General features: G+C 42.7%; 1 protein-coding gene across 6 annotated transcripts in view; it reads right to left on the reverse strand.

Moving 5' to 3' along the window:
- LOC101534503 (ubiquitin-conjugating enzyme E2 D2-like) overlaps positions 1 to 25,091 on the reverse strand; it is a 75,367-nt gene that overhangs the window by 34,287 nt on the left and 15,989 nt on the right. For 2 of the 6 annotated variants that reach the window (XM_058659003.1, XM_058659001.1), the window contains 3 exons: positions 16,948 to 17,032; positions 11,039 to 11,120; positions 5,283 to 5,353 (listed from right to left, as the gene is read on the reverse strand). Coding sequence is in view for 2 of the 6 variants with exons in the window: in XM_058659005.1 (XP_058514988.1) it covers positions 14,724 to 15,176 (453 nt within the window). In the remaining 4 variants the exon portion in view is untranslated. Of the gene's footprint in view, positions 1 to 5,282; positions 5,354 to 11,038; positions 11,121 to 14,666; positions 15,197 to 15,405; positions 15,705 to 16,947; positions 17,033 to 25,091 lie in introns of those variants that run through there. The other 4 variants (XM_058659004.1, XM_058659002.1, XM_058659005.1 and 1 more) reach the window with 4 other exon arrangements.

The raw sequence follows: 25,091 nt of genomic DNA on the forward strand, positions 1-25,091 counted from the left end.
GCATTTAGCTTTAATAAGGTTAGACCGGATTATAATCCCTGCATTCTGAGTTAGCTGTTATTCTGCGCCTCACCTGACAGGTTAAATGTTGGTTTGATTTTCAAAAATAAGTAAAACAGAGTTACTTCATATTTATAAAGAGCAGACATTACCAAGCTTCTTTGGCAACTTCTCCCATGTCCAGAGTCATCAAGTTACCATATTGGACTGTTTCCTCTATGGTAGGCACAGCATTTTGTTCTTACTGAAACAGACTCTTTGTATACAGATTTACCTTTCTGGCATACAATGCTTGAATTCCACTATACTGGAATTGAACAAAGCATTGCTTCTAATCAAAAAATATGCTTTATAGAAAATCAATTGTTACACTAATTCCATGCTCATAAAATTCAACGTTTTTACCATGTTCTAATTCCTGAAGCAACTGGCTTCTGGGATGGTAAAAAGACTCATGTGGGCCCAGCGCAATAGTGTAGTGGTTAAAATTCTCACCTTGAATGCACCGGGATCCCATATGGGTGCCAGTTCTAATCCCGGCAGCTCCACTTCCCATCCTGCTCCCTGCTTGTGGCCTGGGAAAGCAGTCGAGGACAGCCCAAAGCCTTGGGACTCTGTACCTGCTTGGGAGACCTGGAGGAAGTTCCTGGCTCCTGGCTTCGGATTGGTGCTGCTCCAGCCATTGGGTCACTTGGGGAGTGAATCATCAGTTGGACTGTCTTCCTCTCTGTCTCTCCTCTCTGTATAGCTGACATTCCAACAAAAATAAATATATATTTTTCAAAAAGTCCAATCAAGAACATGGATATCTTCTTTTTTCCACAAGAGTAGTGTCATAAGTTGCTTCACATACTCCATATTTCTTTCTTTTTTTTTTTAAAGATTCACTCTCCAAGTTACCGTAATGGCCAAAGCTGCGCTGATCTTCCTCTTTGTCTCTCCTCCTTTCTGCATATCTGCGTTTCCAATAAAAATAAATAAATCTTTAAAAAAACACTCATGTTGGGCCCGGCGGCGTGGCCTAGCGGCTAAAGTCCTCGCCTTGAAAGCCCCAGGATCCCATATGGGCGCCGGTTCTAATCCCAGCAGCTCCACTTCCCATCCAGCTCCCTGCTTGTGGCCTGGGAAAGCAGTTGAGGACGGCCCAATGCTTTGGGACACTGCACCCGCGTGGGAGACCCGGAAGAGGTTCCAGGTTCCCGGCATCGGATCGGCGCGCATCGGCCCGTTGCGGCTCACTTGGGGAGTGAATCATCGGATGGAAGATCTTCCTCTCTGTCTCTCCTCCTCTGTGTATATCTGGCTGTAATAAAATGAATAAATCTTTAAAAAACAAAACAAAACAAAAAAAAAAACCACTCATGTAAAAATCAGTTATAATGCCTGCTGGATGGCAGTACCTTGCAGGATTGAAAAAAAAAGTTCTTCAGGGGGCTACATGTGATCCATCAGCTTCCAACATGAGTCACTGCTTCTCCTATAATTATGATAAATGGGCCAGAAAGCAAAGGTCATAAGTGTATTACTGTTACCCCAAGTGGATCATTAGCAAATTGTGGGAGTCATATAACTTGTGTGATGCTCTGAAGGCCTGGAGGTTTTGGGGGGAAAAAAAGTAATTCTCCCAGACTACACAACTGATTTCTGTCATCTAAAAATCACAACTGACACACGGACACATTGCGAACATCCCTGAAAAAGAGGCAGAAAAGGGTTTACCATGCTTACTGTGGTAATTGATTCTGATTACCAAGGGGAACTAGAACTATTATTCCTCAGTTGATTTGTATGTAGTTCAGATGAACTCTTTAGTATCTGAATGTTAAACCCTGTCATTAAAGTCCGCAGACTACTACACTAACTCAATTCCGGCAAAACTATTAATGGCTCAGATTATTTAGGCGCAAAGTAAAGATGAACATTTAAGGTTCTTAAAACAGGAGAAGAACGAATACACAATGGGTAGCAAAAGTGGGTAGGTTTATATTCGCTATGATTGCATGGCACATCACAGAAACTACGATATAACTGCTTTGAATTATTTCTTCCTAATTATGTTATGATTGTGAATATCTGCTTTTCTTCTTTCCCATATTCTCCTATCAAATAAAGTAAGTAGATATTAGGCAAGAAAAAGAAATCAAACACAAATTGGAAAGGAGGAAGTCAAATTATCCCTGTTGGCAGATGACATGATTCTCTACACAAGGAAACCAAAAGACTGTACAAGACTATTGGAACTCATTAGATTTTGGCAAAGTGACAGAATACAAAATCAACATACATAAATCAATGGCCTTGGTATACTCAGAGAAACAGCTTGCAAGATCAGTACCATTCACAATAGCGGCAAAAAAAAAAAAAAATTAAATAAGAAAAAAACATGAATTCCTTGGAATAAACCTAACCAAGGATGTGAGGGATATATCTCTATGATTGAAACTGCAAAACATTAAAGAAAGAAATAGAAGAAGACATCAAATCATGGAAATTTGCATGTTCTTGCATAGGCAGAATCAACATCATCAATGTCCATATTCCCGAAAGGAATATACAGAGTCAGTGTAATCCCAATCCAAATTCCAATGACATTTTTTCTCAGCTACAAAAAAAGTGAAAATTTATATAGAATACAAGAATCCCCAAATAGCTAAAGCAATGTTAAATAATAAAAATAAATTTGTAGATATCACACTAGTGGACTTTAAGACATACTACGGGGCAGTAGTAATCAAACAGCCTCGTAGTGGCACACCTGAGGGTCAGTGGAACAGAACAGATATCCCAGAACTGAACATACATATCTATAATCAACAAATTTTTGACAAATGAACCAAAATCAACCCAGGCAGAAAGGAAGGTCTCTAACAAATGGTGCTGTTAAAATTGGATGTAAGCCTGTGAAAGTGAGAAACAAAACCCCTACCTTTCACTTTACGCCAAAATCAACTCTAAATGGATCAATGAAATAAACATATGACCTGAAACCATCAGATTATTAGAAGAAAACATTGGAAACATAGAGAAGACCCCAAAAAGTGATTAAAGCAAAACTAAACAGATGGGACCATAGCAAACTAAGAAGCTTCTGTACTATAAGGGAAACAATAAAGTAAAAAGACAACCAATAGAATGGGAGAAAATATTTGCAAGTTACACAATAAACAAAGAACTAACATTCAGAATTTACAAGGAACTCCAGAAACAAAAGCAGTAAGACGAGCAACTCAGTTAAGAAATGGGCAAAGGACATGAAAAGATATTTTTCAAAAGATGAAATTCAAAAGGCTATTAGACTTGAGAAAATGCTCAGGCTCCCTAACTGTTAGGGGAACACAAACAAAAAGCACAGTGAAGTTTTAAGTAATTCTGTTGAAAATGGTTGATATACAAAAATCAACAAACAACTGCTAGCTGAGAATGTGGGCTAAGAGATATCCTAATCCTCTATTGGTGTGGATGTAAACTATCAGTACAACCATAAAGTCAGAAAGGAGAGTCCCCGAACAACTGAGAACTGATCTGCCATATGACCCAGTCATCCCAACTGTCCTGGTTCCATATCAAGCTCCCTGCCAATGTGCCTGGAAATGTAGCAGACCATGCCCCAAGTATGTTGGCTTTGCCACTCACATGAGACTGAGATGAAATTCCAGGTTCCGGGCTTTAGCCCAGCCCTGGCAATCAGCAGCAATCGGAGGAGTGAATCAGATATGGAAAACCCCTTTCTGATTTTTCTCTCTGCCACTGTTTATTTTTTTAAGATTTATTTACTTTTATTACAAAGTCAGATATACAGAGAGGAGAGACAGAAGGGAAGATCTTGCATCTGATGATTCACTCCCCAAGTGAGCCGCAACGGCCGGTGCTGCACCGATTTGAAGCCAGGAACCAGGAACCTCTTCCAGGTTTCCCACATGGGTGCAGGATCCCAAAGCCTTGGGCCATCCTCGACTGCTTTTCCAGGCCACAAGCAGGGAGCAGGATGGGAAGTGGAGCTGCCGGGATTAGAACCGGCGCCCATATGGGATCCTGGCGCGTTCAAGGCGAGGACTTTAGCCGCTAGGCCATACTGCCGGACCCTCTGCCACTGTTTTAAACAAGTAAGTAAATATAAAATAAAATTTCCTGCTCACCATGCAACACAAAACATGGAGGAGGAATATGCTAATCACATGACTGACCAAGTTGCTTAACAGCTGTGTTTCAATATATCTCACATGTAGTTATGCTGCACATCACTCATGATCAACAGAGATAGGCTTCAATAAATACACCACCGCCACTAAGTTCAACTAAATCGCGGTACGAATTAAATAACTGTTCTGTCATTTGAAATGCCGTTCAAAAACTATACACAGACTAATTAGGTCATTGATAAGATAATTCCTTAGGAAAACTTTCTTCCATTGCTGTTTCCGAAATATATCAAAGAAATGTGATCTGTTCCAGATACAATGATGCTTTCCTTTTACCTTTTTGGACCCCTCACTGTATAGAAATATAGTTTTACTAATATACTTACCTCAAGAATATAAGGATGTTCTGGTGATGGGTTATACACACTCCTATTGGGAAAAAGCCTTTCCTGGTAGATGACCCCCACCACGTACACACAGTCACTAGTTACTGGACAGTTATTTACATTAGAAAAGTACAATGGCGCTCCAGAGTAACAAAGAGGAAAAATCTTAGTGCAATTTGTGACATCTTGCCTGCTTTACCACCTTTTCACTATGCGTATCATCTCCAGTGTTGTAATTGATAGAAAAGACTAATGAAACTATTAAAACTCAATTGCTAAATCTGTGGAAGTCTTTGCACTCCTTTGCTCAAAGGTACTATTATCTTCATAAACTTGAGACCCAAAGCAGTTGGAAAAGATGAAGTATCAACATTTGTAATTATTACTGAAAGATGTAAAATATCAACTCTAGTGTGCATGATCCTTTTGTTATTAAAGGAAATATGCTACCATTTGTAGTCTCAGTATAACTTCTGCCAAAATAAACTACCTGAAGAGTCATTTGACAGCACAATTCTGAGAGAAGAAAATTTCAAGCACTATGAATTACAATCAGGTGATCTTGTCTAGTGAAAGAGGTATCATCAAATGGAACCCTCACAGCCCAGGTACAAAGGAACTACTTCACAGGCACTATTAATTAAATTTATGCAACAGAGTTAACAGATGTTGATTTTTAGATTCAGGTTTTTTTTTTTTTTCTATTAAAGAAAATCCCTGTTTCTTAGTGAAACTCCAGGTCAGCTGTAGAACTTACCTTCAAGTTAACCAGGAACAGGAAGGAAATGGCATAAGCTGAAGAGAGCTGTCACAACAACTGGAACAGACCTGTGTAGGAGTTTTAAGCATTAATCACTTATCACGTATTAGTTTTTATTGTGTTGGACGAAGTTTTGCTTTAGTTACAAGGGAACTTAAAGATCTATCAAACCATATGCGACTCTTAATATTGTACTCCTTCTTGTGGACATATTTGTCCAAAATGAGTACTTCTCAGACTATAATTTTCAAAACATAAAAATGTGCTTGTACAACATTGATCAAAATGTGTTTTATAACTGGAGTTACTGATTCTCCTATTTTTGCTTAGTGCAATAGTTGTTCTTTCTTGCTCTTCTTCTACATGCAGTGGGCCATTTCTAAATTTGACTTGATAAATGATTTTGGCTGTTGACTCTGATTACATTTTCTTTCCTTTTTTTTTTTTAAGATTTATTTTATTTTTATTACAAAGTTAGATATACTGAGAGGAGGAGAGATAGAGAGGAAGTGGAGCCGCTGGGATTAGAACCAGCGGCCATATGGGATCAAGGCAAGGACCTTAGCCACTAGGCCACGCTGCTGAGCCCTCCTTTTTTTTTTTAAACTGGGAGCCAGGAACTTCCTTTGGGTCTCCCACATAGGTGCAGGGGCCCAAGGACTTGGGCCATTTTCTGCTGCGTTTTTTTTCTTTCAAAAACTTATTTTTATTGGGAAATCAGATATACAAAGTGGAGGAGAGACAGAGAGGAAGATCTTCCATCATTGATTCACTCCCCAAGTGGCTCCTACGACTGGAGGTGCACTGATCTGAAGCCAGGAGCCCAGAGCCTCTTCCAGGCCTCCCATGTGGGTGCAGGGTCCCAAGGCTTTGGGCCATTCTTCTCTGCTTTTCCATGCTACAGGCAGGGAGCTGGATGGGAAGTGGGGCCGCTGGGATTAGAATGGGTGCCCATATGGGATCCTGGCACATACAAGGCGAGGACTTTTACCTGCTAGGTTACTGCAGTGGGACCTTATTACATTTTCTTAGAAATTATGATCCACTTGAAATTCTCTGTCCTCTTACCATATTGAATCTACCTTAACACTCCCTCATAGCAAATCGTATGGTACATTTCTAGTCCTATTATTAGAATTTTGACTCTATCATTTGGGATGATCCTTTTCACTCCAACCAGTCCAAAAAAACCACAATACTATAATAGACCTCATTTTTATCTGCCTTGTAGACATTGGCAAAATAATAAGAATTATAATAACCAAATTATTTGCTGTGTATGTGCCAAAACTAAACACATTCTTCATACTCCTATTCTGGCAACATGACCATTATCTCTTCAAGATAATTCAGATAATTCAGATTCTCTCTCTTCTGCTAACAAATACAAAATAAATACAATAAAATCCTGTGTCTGTCCAGGTATTCTCATTTTCCATATGCTCGAAAATCCTTTGGGGACCACCACTGGGTGCAGTGGTTTAAGATGCCACCTGCTGCAGACCAAGCTGGTCCAAGTTACAGTACCTGCAGACACAGCCAAGAATACAGTGTGGCTTAAATCAGGCCTCAGCACCCACCAGCTCATACATAGGCTAGTACAGAGGGGGCCGACTATGCCAATAAGGGCCTAGCACCCTCTGGTATGAGTGAGGTCTAGGTCTAGGAGTGCGCCTGGTGGGGGAACTTGGGGAACTCCCCTGGTGGGCTGTAACTCCCAATGGTGAGCATGTTATTCAGCCCTGGGTATTGATCAGGTCAGGCAAGGTGGTTCCACCTGTTGGCAAGTGTGTGGGTTGGTTCTGGAGGTGGGCAAATCAGGGATGGCTGGGGCAAACCTTAACACACTGATATGTGCAGGAGCCAGGCAGGAGTGTGGGCCATGCTAAGCTAGGCTGTCACACCTACCGGTTTGCATAAGCCAAGGATGAAAGCAGACAGGGCAGGGCAAGTCTGCAGCACCCACCAACGAGAGCTGTGACTGTGGGAGGCCGGGACAGGTCAGGCTGCAGCACCTGACGGTAAAGACCAAGATGGAGGTAGGCTATGCCAAGCTGGGTCAGAGCAACCACTGGCAAGCACAAGATCTGTGGTAAGAAACAAGCCTGTTTGGGGGGCTAAGGGAAGGCCAGGGCTGGGTTGTGGTTTGCACTGGTGAGTATAAGAGCTGAAAAGGGGGCGGTGATCTGGGCTGGGCATGGCTGCAGTTTCCCTCAGTATGAGTGTGGACTGAGTCTGGGGTGTGCCAGACTGGGCTTGACTCCAGCACCCACTGGAGCTCATGAGCCAGGGTGGGTGTAGGACATGCTGGGCTAGGTCTTGGCTTTCGTGGAACCAAACAAGAGTTGGATCTAGGGGTGGAACAGGTGTGGCTGGGCTGTAACACCCAACAGCAACAACCAGAAAGGGTTTGGTCTGGTTGGGCAAGGCCAATGTTTCTGCCAGGACAGGAGGTGGACTAAGTTACCCTAGGCCAAAGACCCACCAGTGTGCTTAAGATCTGCCACTTGGAGGAGACCTCTTACAGTAGCTTAGGGAAATTCTCTGTCAGAACACAGTCCCTGCTGGTGAGTGCAAGAACCAAGGGAGTGAGCAGCCCAGACCAGGGCAGGTGACAGTGCCACTGGCACAGGTGGGGCAGGTCAGGCTGGTCAGTCCCTAACACCCACTGGAAGATCTGAGAAGCTGTAAGGGAGGCAGAACAGGCCAGGTCAGGCTGCAACACCAGCCAGTTCACATTAGGCGAGGACTGGGAGCCGACTGGGCTGGGGCGGGCTGCAGCACTCACCAACACAAACTGGAATAGAGCACAGACTGATCCAGGCCAGGCTACAGCACCCAGTGGCAAATGCCAAGAGAAGACAGACTATGCCAGATTGGACCACAGCACCCACAAGTACATGGGAGCCCCAGGAGGGGAATGGGGCAGATGCAAGCCTGTTAGTAGGGCAACACAGGCCCCCCTACTGGGCCACTGTTTCCACTGGTGAGCCTTAGAACTGGAGCTGGAGGCAGACCAGGCTGGATAGGGGTACAACATCTGTTGGACTGCATGTGAACTGTGTGAGGGATAGTGTAGGCTCCGGTCTCCCAAGGGTTAACTCCACAGTTTAGCTTGTTTCTCAAGGGTAACAGGATGGGCAATCTTGGCCTAATGCATTTTAGCCCCTGGCCTGACTGCAAGTTACTCTTCCCTGCTTCCTCTTTGTTAAGATGCCCCCAGGGGAGCTTAGGAGTTGATTGAGCATTGGGATAATACTGGGAGGGACTAGGCAGACTATAAAAGATGCAGGCTGACCCCAAATAAACTTGGCATTCTGTTTACAAGAGTGACCCACTGCATGTTGTCTTGTGTTGTCTTATGTGTTGTCTGTTTGTAACCCTAGTCCCTCCCCTCGGCTCGGGGTACACAGCGACCTGGGCGTTGCCGACAGGATAGAGCCAGGCTGCGCTAACCAACTGTATCCATTGGTATATGCATGAGCAAGACTAAATGCAGGCTGATTGGGCTTTGCCACAGCATCAACTAGTAAGTGCTGGGAATGGGGGAAGAACCTGTCAAGCTAGACTGCAGAACCACCTGAAGAGTACAAGATCCGGGACTAGGAATGGGCTCAGTAAGGAAACTGCTGGCACCTTCCTGATGGGCAACAACTCACACTGGGGAGCATGAAAACCAGGGCTGAGGGAGGGCCTGGCTAGACAGGCTATAGCTATAGTATGGGCTCAGTAGTGGGGACAACTGGATTGAACTAGGCTCCAATAACCACTGACATGTATGAGAACTGAATGGAATGTGGGACAGATTGGACCATTCTGTTGCACATACTGGCGAGCACAGGAACTAGGGCTGGGAGCAGGCTTGGCAGCGGTTATTGGGGATCACTTCAACTAGGCTACAATTCCTGTTGTACTTGAGGGCGGAGTGTATAGTCGGCTGGCTTGGTCTGGGCTGCAGTATCCATTGGTTTGTATTTGACATGGGGCTGGAGACAGAATTGACCTAGAAATTGCAATTACCAGGTCTGTGCAGGCTGGCAAGGATGACAGACTGAGCCGGGCTCTGTACTGGCAAGTACACACAAGGGTCAGGTCTGGGAAACCTCAGATGAGGTCTCTTTGGGGATTCCCCCCAACTGAACCATTGGACTCAGAAGCCCAACTATGGGGAGGATGGCAGGATTGGTAGGCTGACCATAGAGTACATGTGTGAGAACTGTGCCTCTTCAGTATAAAAGATGGGAGCAGTTGATGCCATGCAGAGATACACATGGAAGATATGACACTTCACTGGGGCCTGCAAAGAACATCTGGCACCACAGCAGAGGAAGGAGGACAGTACAAATTGGACAACTATCCCAGCCAAGCGGTGATAGAAAATATCTGGGCGAAAGGAGACTTTAAGTTGGACTATGCCAGCCAATGGAACTTGGAAGTACTTCCTCATTCTTGGATCTGTGAGATCGACAGCATTTCAGAACTATCAAAACCACCCAAAACAGAACCCTCTGAGCATGCTCCACATTGGGGACCCTGGGATGACACTGGGTGGCCATTCCCCACCCCCTGCAGGCTGAGGTGGCTAGAGAAGCTAGTTTCTCCACTCATCTCCTCCCTTTCCCCCAGATACAGGAGGAAGAAAAAGAAAATCTGGAAACAATGACCACACCCTCTTTCCTCTAACCCGTTATCCTTCCCACCCTGATCAACTATGTAAACATCATTTAAAAAATGTTACCTGTATCCTACATCACAGCCTAGGTTTGAGTCCTAGCTGCTCTACTACCAATATAGCTCCCTACTAAAGTGCTTGGAAAAGTGACAGATGAGATCTGGGGGGAGCTCCATATGGAGTTCTGTGCTCCAGTCGTTATGGGGATGAAATCACTTTTACCCTTTTAACGTTGAAATGAACTTTAGAAATAAATTCAGGGTACTTGAGTTTCCAAGTGACTTTGGGAATATGATCAGAAAAATCTACATTTTTACAATTCCTCTTATTGACTCTTATCTTGTCAATGCACCCTTTCCTTAATTCCAAGTCTGAGTTTTTTTTTTTTTTCTCAAATCATCCTAGGAATATCTGAAGTATAAATTTGGCAATCTATTCATCTTGTTAGCAGTACAGTAAAAGATAATTTGAAAAGAGATCTCACTCAAGCAAATAATGTTCAATAAAACTATTGAACGTGGGTTCAAGGGTAAAGATCAGCATTTTTCAAATACCTTATTTAATAAACTAAGGAATTGTGCAAATATTCTAATAACTGAAGAAACTAATGTTCATCGAAGTTACTCATTCAGTGTCACACAATTAATTGTGGTGGGTTCTGAAAGAAGACAGGTTTTTGACACAAATACTCCTGTTTGTTCCACACTAAATCAAATCACTTTAAATTCATTCTTAAAACGTCCCCATGTTACATAAATACTCATTTCTTTTCCTCCACAAAGTGTCATTTAGTCTTTCAGAGCTTCCCTGCTGTCTTCACTTCAGGTTCCCTTGGCTTTTCCAGGTTCTCAAGGTGACCAGATAGGCCGCCTGATAAACTCTTCTACCTCTGGTACGTCATCAGCTGTCTCACTGACTTTCAGAACTATGCTGAAACCAAATATCTGTACATACTTCCTACTTTAAGCTCCAAGTTCATGATAGAGTAGCCACTGCCTAAAGGGGTTATTTTAATGCAACTAGTACAATTAATCTTTAACATTAATTAAAATTAAAAATGCAGTTGCCTGATTATACTTACCAAACTTCAGTTGGTTATATGTGGAAAGATGCTACCATACAGGACTTAGAAGATACAAAACGCTCTTACTTGACAGCAACTCCTGAGTATTTAGATAAAAAACACATATTTTAGGTCTTAGTACCTTGGATAGTAAAACAATTTTTCTTCATGTATAGTCTTATTGCAATAAATATTTTAACTCCTCCTGTCTTAATCAATTCATGCTGCTATAACCAAATGTCTCAATGAGGTAATTTATAAATACTATTTATCTATTTCATACACTTCTTGAAGCTGGAAACTCCAAGATCAAAGTGCCGGCATGGTGACAGCCTTCTTGCTATGCTAATATAGGGGAAAACTGATGAAAAGGGCAAAGGGGAAAATGTCCTATGCTTACAGGGGAACAGCAAAAGCAAATGAACTGCTTCTCTCAAACCCATAAACGAAAAGCAACACCTACTTGAAAGGCAAACTCACTGAGACAAAGATAGACACACAGACAAAACTGTCCTCTGGTTCACACCTCAAATTGTCTCAGTAGCTACATCAGGGACAGGATGAAGTCAAGTGCTTCATTTATTTCTCCCAAGTGGGTGGCAAGGAGTCCAAGCACTTGGGTCATCTGCTGACTTCCTAGGCCCATTAACAAGCACATTAGCAGGGAACTGGACTGGAGCAGGAGCAGCAAGGACTCAAAACACCACTATGAAACATGCTTTGTTAGCAGCAGCTTAACCCACCATGCCACACTGCTAACACCCCTTTCCACAATCTCTTCTATAAGAGCTCCCATCCACCCATAAAGGTTTACTCCCTTATAACTTGATCATTTTTAAGACTTCAGTATGATCATACTGACAATAAAATTTGAAGACATGAGTTGTGTGGGATATTTAGACCATAATCATCTCACTTGTTAATAAGAAATTATTACAGATTTTAAGAGTATTGATGGTATCAATACACTTACAATCTGATTACATATTTCTGAATTTACAAGTTCAACAGGAAAAATCCTGATTTTCAGTACACACAAACACTTGTATGTTTTTAAGATTTACTTATTTGTATTGAAAATGCAGATATACAGAGAAGGAAAAAAAAAAAACTCTTCCATCCACTGGTTCACTCCCCAAATTACTTCAATGGCCAGAGCTGAGGCAATCCAAACCCAGGAACTTCTTCCAGGTCTCTTACATGGGTGCAGGGTTCCAAGGCTTTGGGTCATCCTCCAGGCCATAAGCAAGGAGCTGCATGGAAAGCAGAGCAGCAAGGACAATAACCAGGACCCATATAGGAGCCCAGTGCTTTCAAGGTGTGGATTTGCCATATGAGCCATTGTGCCAGGCCCAAATACTTCCATTTTTATGTTTACTTGCATTACCAGATCTCAAACCAGTTAAAAATTATCAAGGTGCAATGCTACGGGATACTTGCATATAGTTTTTAAAGAAGGATTTATTCATTTTTATTGGAAAGGCAAGTTTACAGAGAAAACAGATCTGTCTGCTGGTTCACTCTCCACATGGCTGCAATGGCCAGAGCTGAGCTGATGCTGATTCAAAGCCAGAAGCCAGGAGCCTCTTCCAGGTCTCCCACGTGGGTGCAGGGTCCCAAGGCTTTGGGTCATCCTTAACTGCTTTCCCAGGCCACAAGCAGGGAGCTGGATGGGAAGTGGAACATCTGGGGCACTAGCCAGTGCCCATATGAGTTCCCTGTGGTTGCAAGGTAAGAGGCTTTAGCCACTAGGCTATCATGCTGGCTCCTCTATATATTTCATCGCAGCATTTATTCTGGTTGCAAGTTCAGTTAGTTTGTTAACTTAAAACATGAATTTTCTTATGCATGTACTTTCTGATATTTGATAATGTGAATTTCCTAGTAATAATTAATACAAATAGAAACTTAAAAGCAAACCTTATGTTTAATTGGCTAAAAGTGGTTACATATTGTATTTTTTTCTTCTTTAAACTTTATTGAGGCATGTTTATACAGCAATCAGTCTTTCAACTCAAAACTCCCTCCATGAACAAGGGCAGGTTCATGTTTTCGGGTTTTTGTTTGGTTTTTTAAAGACTTATTAATTTTTATTGGAAAGACACAATTACAAAGGAGCAGAGATAAAGATCTGCCTGCTAGTTCACCACCCAAGCACCCAAGTGACCATAATGGTCAGAGCTGAGCTGATCTGAAGCCAGGAGCCACTTCCAGGTCTCCCACACAGGTGCAGGGTCCCAAGGATTTAGGCTGTCCTCTACTGCTTTCCCAGGCCACAGGCAGGGAGCTGTAAAAGAACTGGAGCAGCCAAGACACAAACCAGTTCCCAAGTGGGATCCTGGCTCTTGCAATGAAAGGATTAGCACAACGATCCATTGTGGAAGGCCCAGGTTTGAGTTCCTTGACCACAGTAGTAAGAAAAGCATCTTCCTTTTGGCCCAAGTTTGGGCACACGTCCTCCTTCAAAGACAGGATGATTCCTAGGTGAGGCGAAACAATGTGTAGGAAATGCCTATATGCATGGTCTGTTCTCCACTTCACACCTGGAACTTGGGAACAAGAGAAACTGAGGCCAGTGAACTTATGTTGTCTGCACTGCCAAGACTACTAAGGGCCTTTGTCCATAGCTGATGATGTCCCAAGAGATTGAACTGCTGCTTGTGATACTGTCATGTCTCATAGGAATGCCAGTTAGTTCCAGCTACTCTGCCTCCCATCTAGGTCCCTGCTAATGGGCCTGTTACCTATGTCGGAGATCAGCACAAGGTTCTGGGTTACTGGGTTTGGCCTGGTGCATTCTCAACTATTGCAGACTTTTGGGAAGTGAACCATCAGTGGAAGTTCTCTTGCTCTGTCACCCTGCCATTCAAATGAATGAATTTTCTAAGGCTTTTATCTCTAAGCCAAGACACTGTCATTCTGCAGGCTATGCCGATCTGTGACCGATTAAGTAAATTTGCAAGCTGGATATAACCTCAGAGTATACATGGATCTTGGGAAAACTGCATCATCAGGAAGAATGCACTTCCCTGGTAGGGGCTGCCTACTAGAAATCACAGCTAGTAGATACATCCTAGAGGTCACATCCAATCCAGAGTGTGCAAGAGAAGCAGAGTGGGCTAAATGAACAGACACAAAATACCAAGTGTGCAAACAAAATACATTTTATTTTGCAACAATCCCTAACCCATTCCATGTTTGATCATCAGTTAACTCTACATCTAAAGTATAATGCAATGGTTAGATTAATCCTGATCAAAAATACCTGGAAATATAGGTTCTTCAGTATAAAATGATTCTCTAAACTAGCTTTATAAACTTCACCCAGTTTTTTCTAAGTAGTGTCAGTTGTACAAAATTGTATGCAATTTTCCCATTGGTATGTGGAACTGTTCTTCTCACCATAAAGCAACCTCCTTATTGTTCTTGCTTTTGCTTTTCGATCTGAAGTTTTAGTCAGCACGAGATTAGAAATGATCTTGTTTTACATTCCCTTCCCATCTCAATCCCTACCCTTCCCATACTTGCGACTCGCCACCTTCTCCACCCACATCCCAATGTAAAAACTACAAAGTGTGCCCACTAGGGTGAGGTCACTTCCTGAAAATTAAGAAAAACAAAAAAATAAAATAAAACAGACAACCAACACAACCAAATGTTTGTCTTTATTAATAAGCCGATGGACGGTTTATTTATTTCAAAATTACATAGCGTATTTCTGCGTCCACTCTCGAGCTATGCGATCATACTTCATTCTGTCCTTCTGGTAGACCTTCGCAATTTCTGGAACCAGAGGATCGTCTGGGTTGGGGTCGCATAGCATTGAGCAGATGGAAAGTAATACTTTAGAAATGGTCAATGCTGGTGACCACTCGGACTTAAGTATATCCAGACAAATGGTTCCATTCCGATTAATATTTGGGTGGTAAATTCGAGTAGTAAATGCCACCTTAGGTGGCTTGAAAGGATAATCGGAAGGAAACTGGATCGTCAGGAAGAACACGCCTCCCTGGTAGGGGCTGTCGTCTGGCCCCATGATGGTAGCTTGCCAGTGGAAAAGGTCGTCAGCCACTGGCCCTGCCGAGCACTGAGCCGGAGGGTCTCGGGTCAATTCAAGCAGCTCCTTCTGGATGCGTTTTAGCGCCATCCTCAGCATCTAAGCGCAGGATTCCTGGCCTGAAAAAAGGCAGAAAACCAGGACATGCGGTGGGAGGGACCGAGACAGGAGATGTATGGGTTCAGGTAATGAGCACGGTTCATTGGGGACATCTGGGAAAGGAAGGTGGGAACGGGAGGGGGAAGGGGAGGATGACCGAGGGAATATACCCAAACAGGCACAACTACGGAGAAGCGAAAGAGTGGGGGCGTCGGGGATTCCACCGCACCTGAACGGCTTCAGAACACCTGTAGATTTCCTTAACCACTGCCACCAAAGCCGCTACTTTTCGCCACCGCCAGCCGCTCTCTTCGCCGCGAACACCTGTTAACCTTTCAGTAACTGGAGTCTGCCCTGTGGAGGTCGAGCTGTCACGGACCTCACAGCAGGGACAAACCGCCAGCCTGAGCAGCCGTCCGCTAACGGTCACACTACAGCCCACGACGGCGCAATGGTCTGTGAGGTCAGAGGGGCCGCGAGGGGCCGCGCGGACACCACCCAGCGTCACCCGAGGGCGCGTCGCAGGGGAGCGACTGGGGGGGGGATGGGAGGAGGAGGGAGAGAGGTGGGATTGCGAACTCTCTGGGCGCGTCGCAGGGGGCGACAGGGGACACAGGGGAGAGGGGCGGGGCTGCGAACTTCCAGAGGCTCGCGGAGGGGCGTCGCAGGGGGCGACAGGGGAGAGGGGCGGGGCTGCGGACTCCCGGAGGTTCGCGTCAAGCACTTTGAGGGGCGCACCTAGCTTACCGCCCTGGGGCAGTTAGCGGGAAGAATGACCACGCCTCAGTGAAGTCATCCCAGGCCGAGCACCCTGTACCCCTCAGTGTCACCTTCCCCCAACATTTTACCCTGTTGGCTTTCCTCTTATCTTTGCTGCCTCTCCCTTTCTTCGACAATGAATCATACACATTGCTGCCCTTGCTGCGAATGCTCCTTCTCACTGATTCCATCTTCGATGAACATTAGTAAACTTAACATTGGCGCAATACTTTTAAAAGTAACTTTTGGTAATCTTTTGGTAAATTGATTCCCTACAAATATCTAAAGACCCCTAAAACTCACTTTAATGTTTGAGAAACCGGGGCCACCATTGCGGTGTTACAGGTAGAAGTCCCTGCCTGTGAGTCCTGGCTGCTTCACCTTTGATCTTGTATCCTGCTAGAAAACCTGAGGAGGATCCCCCAAGAATTTGGGCCCCCCAGGAACAGTCCCTGCTGTTGCAGCCATTAGGGGAGTGATTCAGCTAGCCTAAGTTCTCCCTCTCTGTATCGCTCCCTCCATTTTTATTCTGACATTCAAATTGATAAATAAAGCTTAAAAACGCTTTGACAAACTAACAGGAAAGAAGGGAAGACAGAAAAAGAGCAGTACTTTTGCTAGCAAAGCAGTAAATTTAACACTGTATTTAATCTAATACTGTACCTGTATTATAGCTTATCTACTGACAATGTCTTTAAATTTTTTTAAATAAACTCCTGTATAATATTCAGGCTCAGAAGAGGGGCTAAACTTCAGTCTCATCCATTTTACAACATTTTTCAACATTTATATTCTGTACTGACATTTTCAAAGAATGCAAAACATCTTACCCCTCTACTCCCATTCATGCTTCTCAGTTTTGAAGACATCAGTAATAAACCCAAGCAATATGGGTGCAAGGAGGGAAAAGTGGCTCAGCTCTGCATTTTCAATGTTGTACTGAAGTTACATGTATTTTACGTTGTGTTTATTACGACATGTATTCCATCTGTTGTAAAGTGAATGAATTTACCTTCAATTATGGGGAATCTGTATCCACCAGTCCTCTCTTTAAAGGTGAAAGTTGACAATTCTTTTAGTGTTGATGATTATCTTTCCTTGAAAGAAAGAACAATATGCAATACTATATCATATTATGTATTATACTACATTAATCACAATACTACATAACATGACTGATTGATTTCTGATTAAGAAGCACGTGTTCTGTTTGATGTAATTGCAAGTGTATTTTCACTACTGAAAGAAAATATTTGGATACAATTATTAGTGAAGTGCTTTACAGAGTCATACCTTCTTCTGCAACAGAGCTGCTCTAACAAAGTCTCGAAAACTGGATGGCTTGAAACAACAGGAATTTATTTTCTCACATTTCCTGAGGATATGCTTGAAGTTCTGTTAGGAAAGAATCCATATTTGCCTTTTCCTAACTTTGTTTTCTCAGAAATTCTGGTTTCCTTGGCTAGTGACTATATCTACTTATGCATTCACTTGAATTTCTTTAGTTCTTTTGCATGGATATCTACCTATACTTTTATATGGATTTCTTTGCTATGTGTCTCTCTGTGTTTACTCAAATGTCTCTCTCCTTATGCAAGCCCCATTCATTGGGCTTAATGCCAACCCTAACCGACAACTTGGGAAACTTCCCTGGCAGGTCATAGCTCCCACCGGTGAACACATGGTCCAGACCGGGGGGTCAGACAAACTGGGCAAAGTAGCTCCAATGGCTGGTTAATGTATGGGTTGGTAATGGAATGGGGTGGACCGGGCAGGACAGAGCTAACCTTAGCCCACAAGCAAAATTAGAAATCAGGATGGAGCACAAGTCATGCCGAGCTAGGCTCTTGCACCTACTGGTCTGTGTGAGCCAGGGACGCTAAGCCACAGCATCTAGAGCAGGGGTTGGGACAGGTGAGGGGCTGTGCCAAACTGAGTCAGAGCAACAACTGGCATGCGGGCAATCTATGGCTGGGGATGGGCCTGGTTGGGGAGCTAAGGGGACACCCTAGCTGGGTGGAGGTTCCCACCGAGGAGCGCGGGGGCTGGAATGGGGGCTGCATTCTGATCTGGATATGGCTGTAGTCTCCCTTGGCACAAGTGTGGACTTGGACTTGATGCACCAAGCCAGGCTAGACTCCAACACCATCTGGAGCTCTGGAGGACCAGGGGAGATGTGGGACAGACTAGGCTGGGTCTCAGCCCCTACTGAGCCATGTATGAGCAATATGTAGGTATGGATGAGCTGTGGCTGGGCTGAAACATCCAACAGTAAGAACCAGATTGGGTTGAAGGCCAGTCAGGAAAAGCCACTGTTCCTGCTAAGACAGGAGGTAAACTGAGTAGGGCTGGTTCATGGACCCCCTGGTATGCGCAAAATCTGGCAGTGAGAGGGGTTCTGAAGGAGGAACCTGGGCAACTCCTCTGGCAGGACACAGTCCCTGCAGGTAAGCGCAAGAAGCATGATAGGCAACAGCCCAGAACAGGACATGGTAAGTTTCCCACTGGCATACATTCGGCATGGGTAGGAAGCAGACCAGGCTGAACCAATTCACATCACCCACTGGCGAATCCGAGTACCAGAACAGTGTGGGTCGAGCCAGGTTCGGGCACAACAAAAACCAGTGCACTTACAGAATGCCAAGGTGAAGTGACCTGCACTGGATGTGACCACAGCGCCCAAGAAGCATACATGAGAACCAGGAAGGGAGGGTGCGGAGCCAGCAGGGGAAATGGGGGGGGGGCTCCCCTGCTGGACAGCTACTCCCACTGGAGAGTGAGCTGGGATGGAGGCAGACCAGACTAGGCAGGACTAGAACACCTGTGGGCCTCATTTGGACTAGATCAGGGAAAAGCTAGGCTAGGCTGATTGTTCCTACTGGTGCAAACACAAATTAGAGTAGATGAGGGCTGGCTGGACTTTGCCACAGCATCAGTTGGCAGAGGCTGGCACTGGAGGCTAATTCTGTCAAGTAAAACTTCAGAACCACCTGGAGAGTGCATAATCCGGGAGTGGGAGTGGCCTAGAAGGGAAATAGTGGGTTCCTCCCTCTTGAGTTACCACTCCCATTGGAGGGCACAAAAACCCAGGACAGGGGCAGGGGTGGCTAGACAGAAAGGCACCTGCCAGTATGTGTGTTTGCTGGATAGTCGGGCTGGTTGGGTTGAACTAGGCTTCAATGCCCATTGACATGTATGAGAGCAGAAGGGGATGTGGGACAGACTGGACTAGTCTGCTACACATACTGGCAAACCAGGGTAGGGGATGGGTTTGGTGGGGGTTATTGTGGGTCACTCTGACTAGGCTGCAGCTCCCACTGGTTTATGTGGGGCCGAGTGTGTGCTGGGCAGAATCAGGCTGGTCTGCAACACCCATTGATTCCAGTGGAAGACAGTGCTGGAAACAGAACCGACCCAGCAACTGCAACCACCAGCTGGGGCGATGGACTGTGCCAGGCCCTGTGCTTGCTAGTACACACAAGAATCTGGTCTGGGAACACCTGAGACAAAGTTTCTTTGGGGATCTCCCCAATCGAACTGCCGGACTCAGAACCCTAACCATGAAAAGACAGAGGACAGAACAAGTCAGTCAACTGCCTCAGCCATATGTTGACAGTGAAAAAGTGGGCAAACAGAGACTCTAAGATGGATTCTGTCAATTATTCTTCAATGACCCTATCGTGCTTGGAATGGCGAGATTGGCAGCGATTCAAAACTGTTGAACTATCAAAACCACTTGAGCAAGACCCTTGGAGCATGACCCACATCAGGGACCTGGGATGGGTGGGAGACTGGGTGGGGCTTCTGCCTTTACCTCCCCTTCACCACAGATACATGACAAAAACAATGTGGAACTAATAGTCTTACCCACTTTCCTGTAGCCCTTGAACCTTTCTGCCTTAATCAACTATGTAAAGAATGTCAAAATAAAAAATAATCCTCTGTAACTCAACCAACCCTCTGGATCCAAGGAGGCTCCACCATTCCCTATTTCTATTACCTCTTCTTTTGCCTCTGCTTGGGTATTTGTGATTCTATCCTTGGAATCAATGTTTATCTTTTTTTTTTCCTGAAAGGTGTGCATGTTTGTACATGAGTGCTTCAGTTCCATTTCCTGTCAATTAAAACTTGTGAAGACTAACAGGCTCTCTTCATTTTGTCCTGTCTTTGTTCTCCTCAGTCCAAGTTTTCAGTGTTTTCTTTTTCCTCCTTCTTCAGATATTACAGACTCAACAACCATGGTGTCCATCTCTATGCCATTACACAACAGGTTTCTGCTCATGTCTTTCCTATATAACCTATCTCTTCCTGATTCTTACTAAGTTAATTGCATTTGTAGGTGACATGCTGAATCTCCTTAGTGAGATTTTATATAACCACATTAATGTTCCTCCATCCGTGCTGGAGTAACCTATGTTCTGATAAACTCACTATAAGTTAAAAATATTGACAACTGAAATCATTTGATACACCTTATCTACCAAACAGCATATTTTAACAGTATAGTACACTATAACATGCTAAGTGTTTACCCGAGTCAATGTATGGCTGAATGGCAGCTACATCTCACTCCACTGAAGAGAAGTATGACAAAGTATCATATCACCAGCCCAAGGAGAAATAAAAATTAAAAAGCAAAATTGCTACTCATTGTGTATCAGTTTTATTCCACTTCAAAACTCAGTAAGTAAAACCACTGTTAAATAAGAGATGGTCTACTTTGCCCTATTTCCAGAGTATACGATCTGGACACACAGAGAATTTTTTTGAAGTCACAAAGTTCTGATTTTTTTTTCTACTTAACAGTTTTACCCACAATCTATTTGCTTTGTTTTTTACCATCATATTTTATTATAAATGGGATGGAAAACTTAAGGCTGCACATTTTACGTGATGTTTAGAAATGTCAACTAAATGTTCAAGTTCATCACCAACAAATTCTTTCTGTTTAACAGCTGAACACAACCTACATGTTCTGCCACTTTGCAAAAATGGTAACATTTTCTCCAGTGTCCCGTAATATGCTTAGCTTCATTTTGAAACATAACCAAAGAAATCGTTAACATCAGCAGCATTTTTCATGGTGTTATACCACATATTCACTAAAATAGAATAAGTTGTTTTTATTGTTCACTTTATTTTGCCTGTTTCTACCAGTAGTTCCTTCAGTACGACCTAATAATCAAAACATTCTGGTTGGCAGAAATACATCATGTTGGCAGGTGTATATGGTGTTGCTAACAGCAATATATGGAAAGGTTACTAAATTCTTATTGGACATATTTAAGCAGAAGAATTCTAGGTCAAGTAAACAATATTTTAACCTGGATGAAAAAAAAACATTGCCATAGTCCCTCAGTAAATTCCCAGAATTAAGCCAGTCTACAGATAAAGAATCCCTTGAATAGACAAACTGGTTGCCCTTGAAGAAATTCCCTGGCACACTGACAGAATATAACACTGTAAATTTTTTGGAAAGGCAATTTTTAAAAAGACTTATCTTACTTTTTTTAAAACTTAAAAGTAAATTTACAGAGAGGAAGAGAGACAGAAAATTTTCCATTTGCTGGTTTACTCCCCAAATCACCACAGTAGCCAGGGCTTAGCCAATCCGAAGCCAGAATTCAGGAATTCATCTATTCAAGAGATTATTTATTGTAAACTGACTTAATTCTGGAAAAAGGCATTCTTATTTTTTATAGTTCTTGGAAACAGATTGCTATAGGGATATTAAGATCAGTCATTACTTGAAAATAATATTAATAAATGGTATAGTAGGCTAAGCCTTCACTTGTGGTGCCAGGTGCCAGTATCCCCTGTGGGCACTAGTTCGTGTCTCAGGTGCTCCCTGATAATAGTCTGGGAAAAGCAATAGAAAAAGGCCAAGATATTTGGGTTCTTTCTTCCCATGGAAAGTCTGTAAGCAGTCCTGCCTCCTGGCTTTGGCCTGGCCCAGCCCTGGGCATTTTAGCTATCTGTGCAGTGCCACAGTGGATAGAAGACATTCTTTCGACCTCTCCCTTTCTGTAACTGTGACCTTCAAATTAATAAGTACATAAAAATATATTATCTCAAAATAGATAATTTAAACATTAAAAAATTGTTTTCAATGTGTTCAAAAAAGCAAGATTATTGAAAAGGGAGAGAAAAGAAAATTTCAAAAGCTGGTAGTTGTAATTTTCAGTAACACTACAACAAATCAGTATCAATTTATTATTCTTATTTTCTCTTTTGTAAAAAAAATATATTTATTGGAAAGGCAGCATTAGGGTGAGAGAGAGAGAAGGAAAGGCAGAAAGATCTTCCATCTGCTAGTTCATTCCCCCAAATGGCCACAGTGGTCTCAGTTGAACCAATCCAAAGCCAGGAGACAGTACCTTCTTCCAGGTCTCCCATATATATGCAAGTTTCCTAAGGCTTTTGACCCATCTTTCACTGCTTCCCCAGAACATAAGGCAGAGAGCTGGATGGGAACCAGAGCAGTCAACACTAGAACCAGTACCCATATGGGATTAGCACTTGCAGACCAAAGATTAGCCTGTTGAGCCACCACACCGAGGAATGGGGGGAGAGAGGACTGGGGAGAAGGCAACTAGATAACCTTTTTAATTTGTTTTTTAATCAAAGGTTTATAAGGTTAGAGCAGTAGAGAGGATATTGGCTTGGTGCTCCACAAATTGGTAAAGACTCTTGAGAATTCGGTTTCTGAACTGATTGACTTGCATTTGAAAGGCATACTTACAGTTAAGTAGTCTTTAACAGTTAGTCAACCCTAAAGGAGACAGTAATTCCTTATGAATACGTGACCTATGTTAGATGTTAAAGCATCATAAAATATAGAAAAAAATAAATGTATTTACTATGCACAGCAGCACAAGAGGTTAACACGAAAGATGCATAGGATATGAATCATTCAATTCCTTTAAGAGCATGATCAGGAGTTTGAACTGTATTTTATATATAGAGAAAAGCCCTTGGCCAATTTATATAGAAAACTGATAACTATAGAGAAAATGGATCATGTATTACGGTGAGGTGGAAAAGTATGCAAGCAGTAAGACTAGAATGTGGACTTGTATAGTTTTCTGAGTGAAAGATGAAAGTGACATTCACCAGCATGATAACAGTGGAAATGAAGAAAAACAGACAAATGTATAATGCAAAGAGAGATAAATCTTGGTGATGGATAAATATATAGGGTAAGAGGAACTGAGAAATCAAGTATGACTTGTAGGTTTCTGGCTTGAATAACAAGTTGGATGACATTACCATACCATGAAAATACCATCTATATGAGGATCATTTCTATTTTCAGCCTTCAGTTGAACTTGAAAAAGTCAACGTATTTTCAAAGAGAATGGAAATTTATCCTGATTATACATATTGATAACATTACATTAAGCCCACTATTAGATCAAACTTTTATAATTAATCAAATGAAGTTTCATGTTTTACTACACAACTGAGCAATATGTGGTATTTAAAAAATATTATTTAGTAAATGTATTAAACAGAAAATGTTGGGCCCGGCAGCGTGGCCTAGCAGCTAAAGTCCTCGCCTTGAATGTGCTGGGATCCCATGTGGGCGCAGGCTCTAATACCGGTGGCTCCACTTCCCATCCAGCTCCCTGCTTGTGGCCTGGGAAAGCAGTTGAGGATGGCCCAAAGCCTTGGGACTCTGCACCCATGTGGGAGACCTGGAAGAAGTTCCAGGTTCCCGGCTTCGGATTGGCGCAGAACCGGCCGTTGCGCTCACTTGGGGAGTGAATCATCGGATGGAAGATCTTCCTGTCTATCTCTCCTCCTCTCTGTATATCTGACTTTGTAATAAAAAATAATAAATAAATCTTTAAAAAAAAACAGTAAATGTAGGTGGAACAATTTTTAAATTAACTGCTTGCCGTTAGTAGATTGAGGAATATACGTAAAGGTGGAGAGTGGAGAAAGATCGCTTAAGAGTCACTTTACCTACCAACATATTTAATTCAACTTTGTTCCTGAATATTTTCATCTTTGATTGTTTGAATCAGCAAATACAGTATCCACATACATGGATGGGCAACTGTATTTCCATCCCTCACTTGACACTCTATAACACATGCAACCTGTTAATTTCTTCATCTTATATTTTCTTACATAGAGTGCTAGTATCAAAACCTAAGATAATTTAAAATAATTAATTAACTATTAAATGGTGGGTGTGATTTTTTTGTCTCTAGTACAAAAACATTAGGTTTATACACCAAGTTAACTTTACTTCTATTTATTTCTTTTTTTTCAGTTTTTTTTAAATTTATTTTATTGTATTGTTGTTGACAATGGTTACATATAACTTTACTTCTAATTGAAAAAGAATTATTCCAAATTAATGATTGAGTAGGTCAAAACTCAAAATGTATTTGACCTACTGTATTCTCAGAAAAACGTGTCAACTTGGAGTTCACAAATAATGAACAATTTTCAATAAAAAAAAAACCAAAATAATGCCATTAAAAGCGGGCAACAGATCTAAAAAGACATTTTCCAATCAAAGCATACAAATGGCCAAGACAAATCTCTTGGCCATGCTTTGCAACAAATGACTAGGTCTGTGGATGCGCTGAGGTAGATGGACCTGGTCAGCCAACAGACCCTGTGAAGAGCTCCTTAACTCTGGTGCAAGGAAGCTGATGGCATCTCAGAACTATCAAAACCACGCAGGCAATACCCTCAGAACCATTTTTTCTTACATTGGCATTTATAAGGCATCATCAAATGACCATCCCCCAACCCTGTTGCTGATGTAGTTTGACAGCAAGGAATGCTGTCAAAGGAAAGGGTTTCCTTTCCCAATGGACACAGGGGAAAAACCCTGAAACATCTGTTGTACCCACCTTCCTCCATACCTTGGCCCTCCCCACCCTGATCAGAGACCCACATGGGTATGCCTCCCTCTGCCTCAATTATGTAAACAACATTAAAAATATTAAGTACATAAAAAAGGTTAAGTAGCACAAACTATCAGGAAAATGTGAATCAAAACCACAATGAGAAATCACCTGACTCCAATGAGACTGGTTATTATCACAAAGAGAAAATATATCAAGTTCTGGCAAGGATGTAGAGAAAACAGAATCCTTAAACTCTGTGGAATAGTAAATTAGTATAGCCATTGTA

This window comes from Ochotona princeps, chromosome X (assembly GCF_030435755.1).
Source record: "Ochotona princeps isolate mOchPri1 chromosome X, mOchPri1.hap1, whole genome shotgun sequence".
Lineage (NCBI taxonomy): Eukaryota > Metazoa > Chordata > Mammalia > Lagomorpha > Ochotonidae > Ochotona > Ochotona princeps.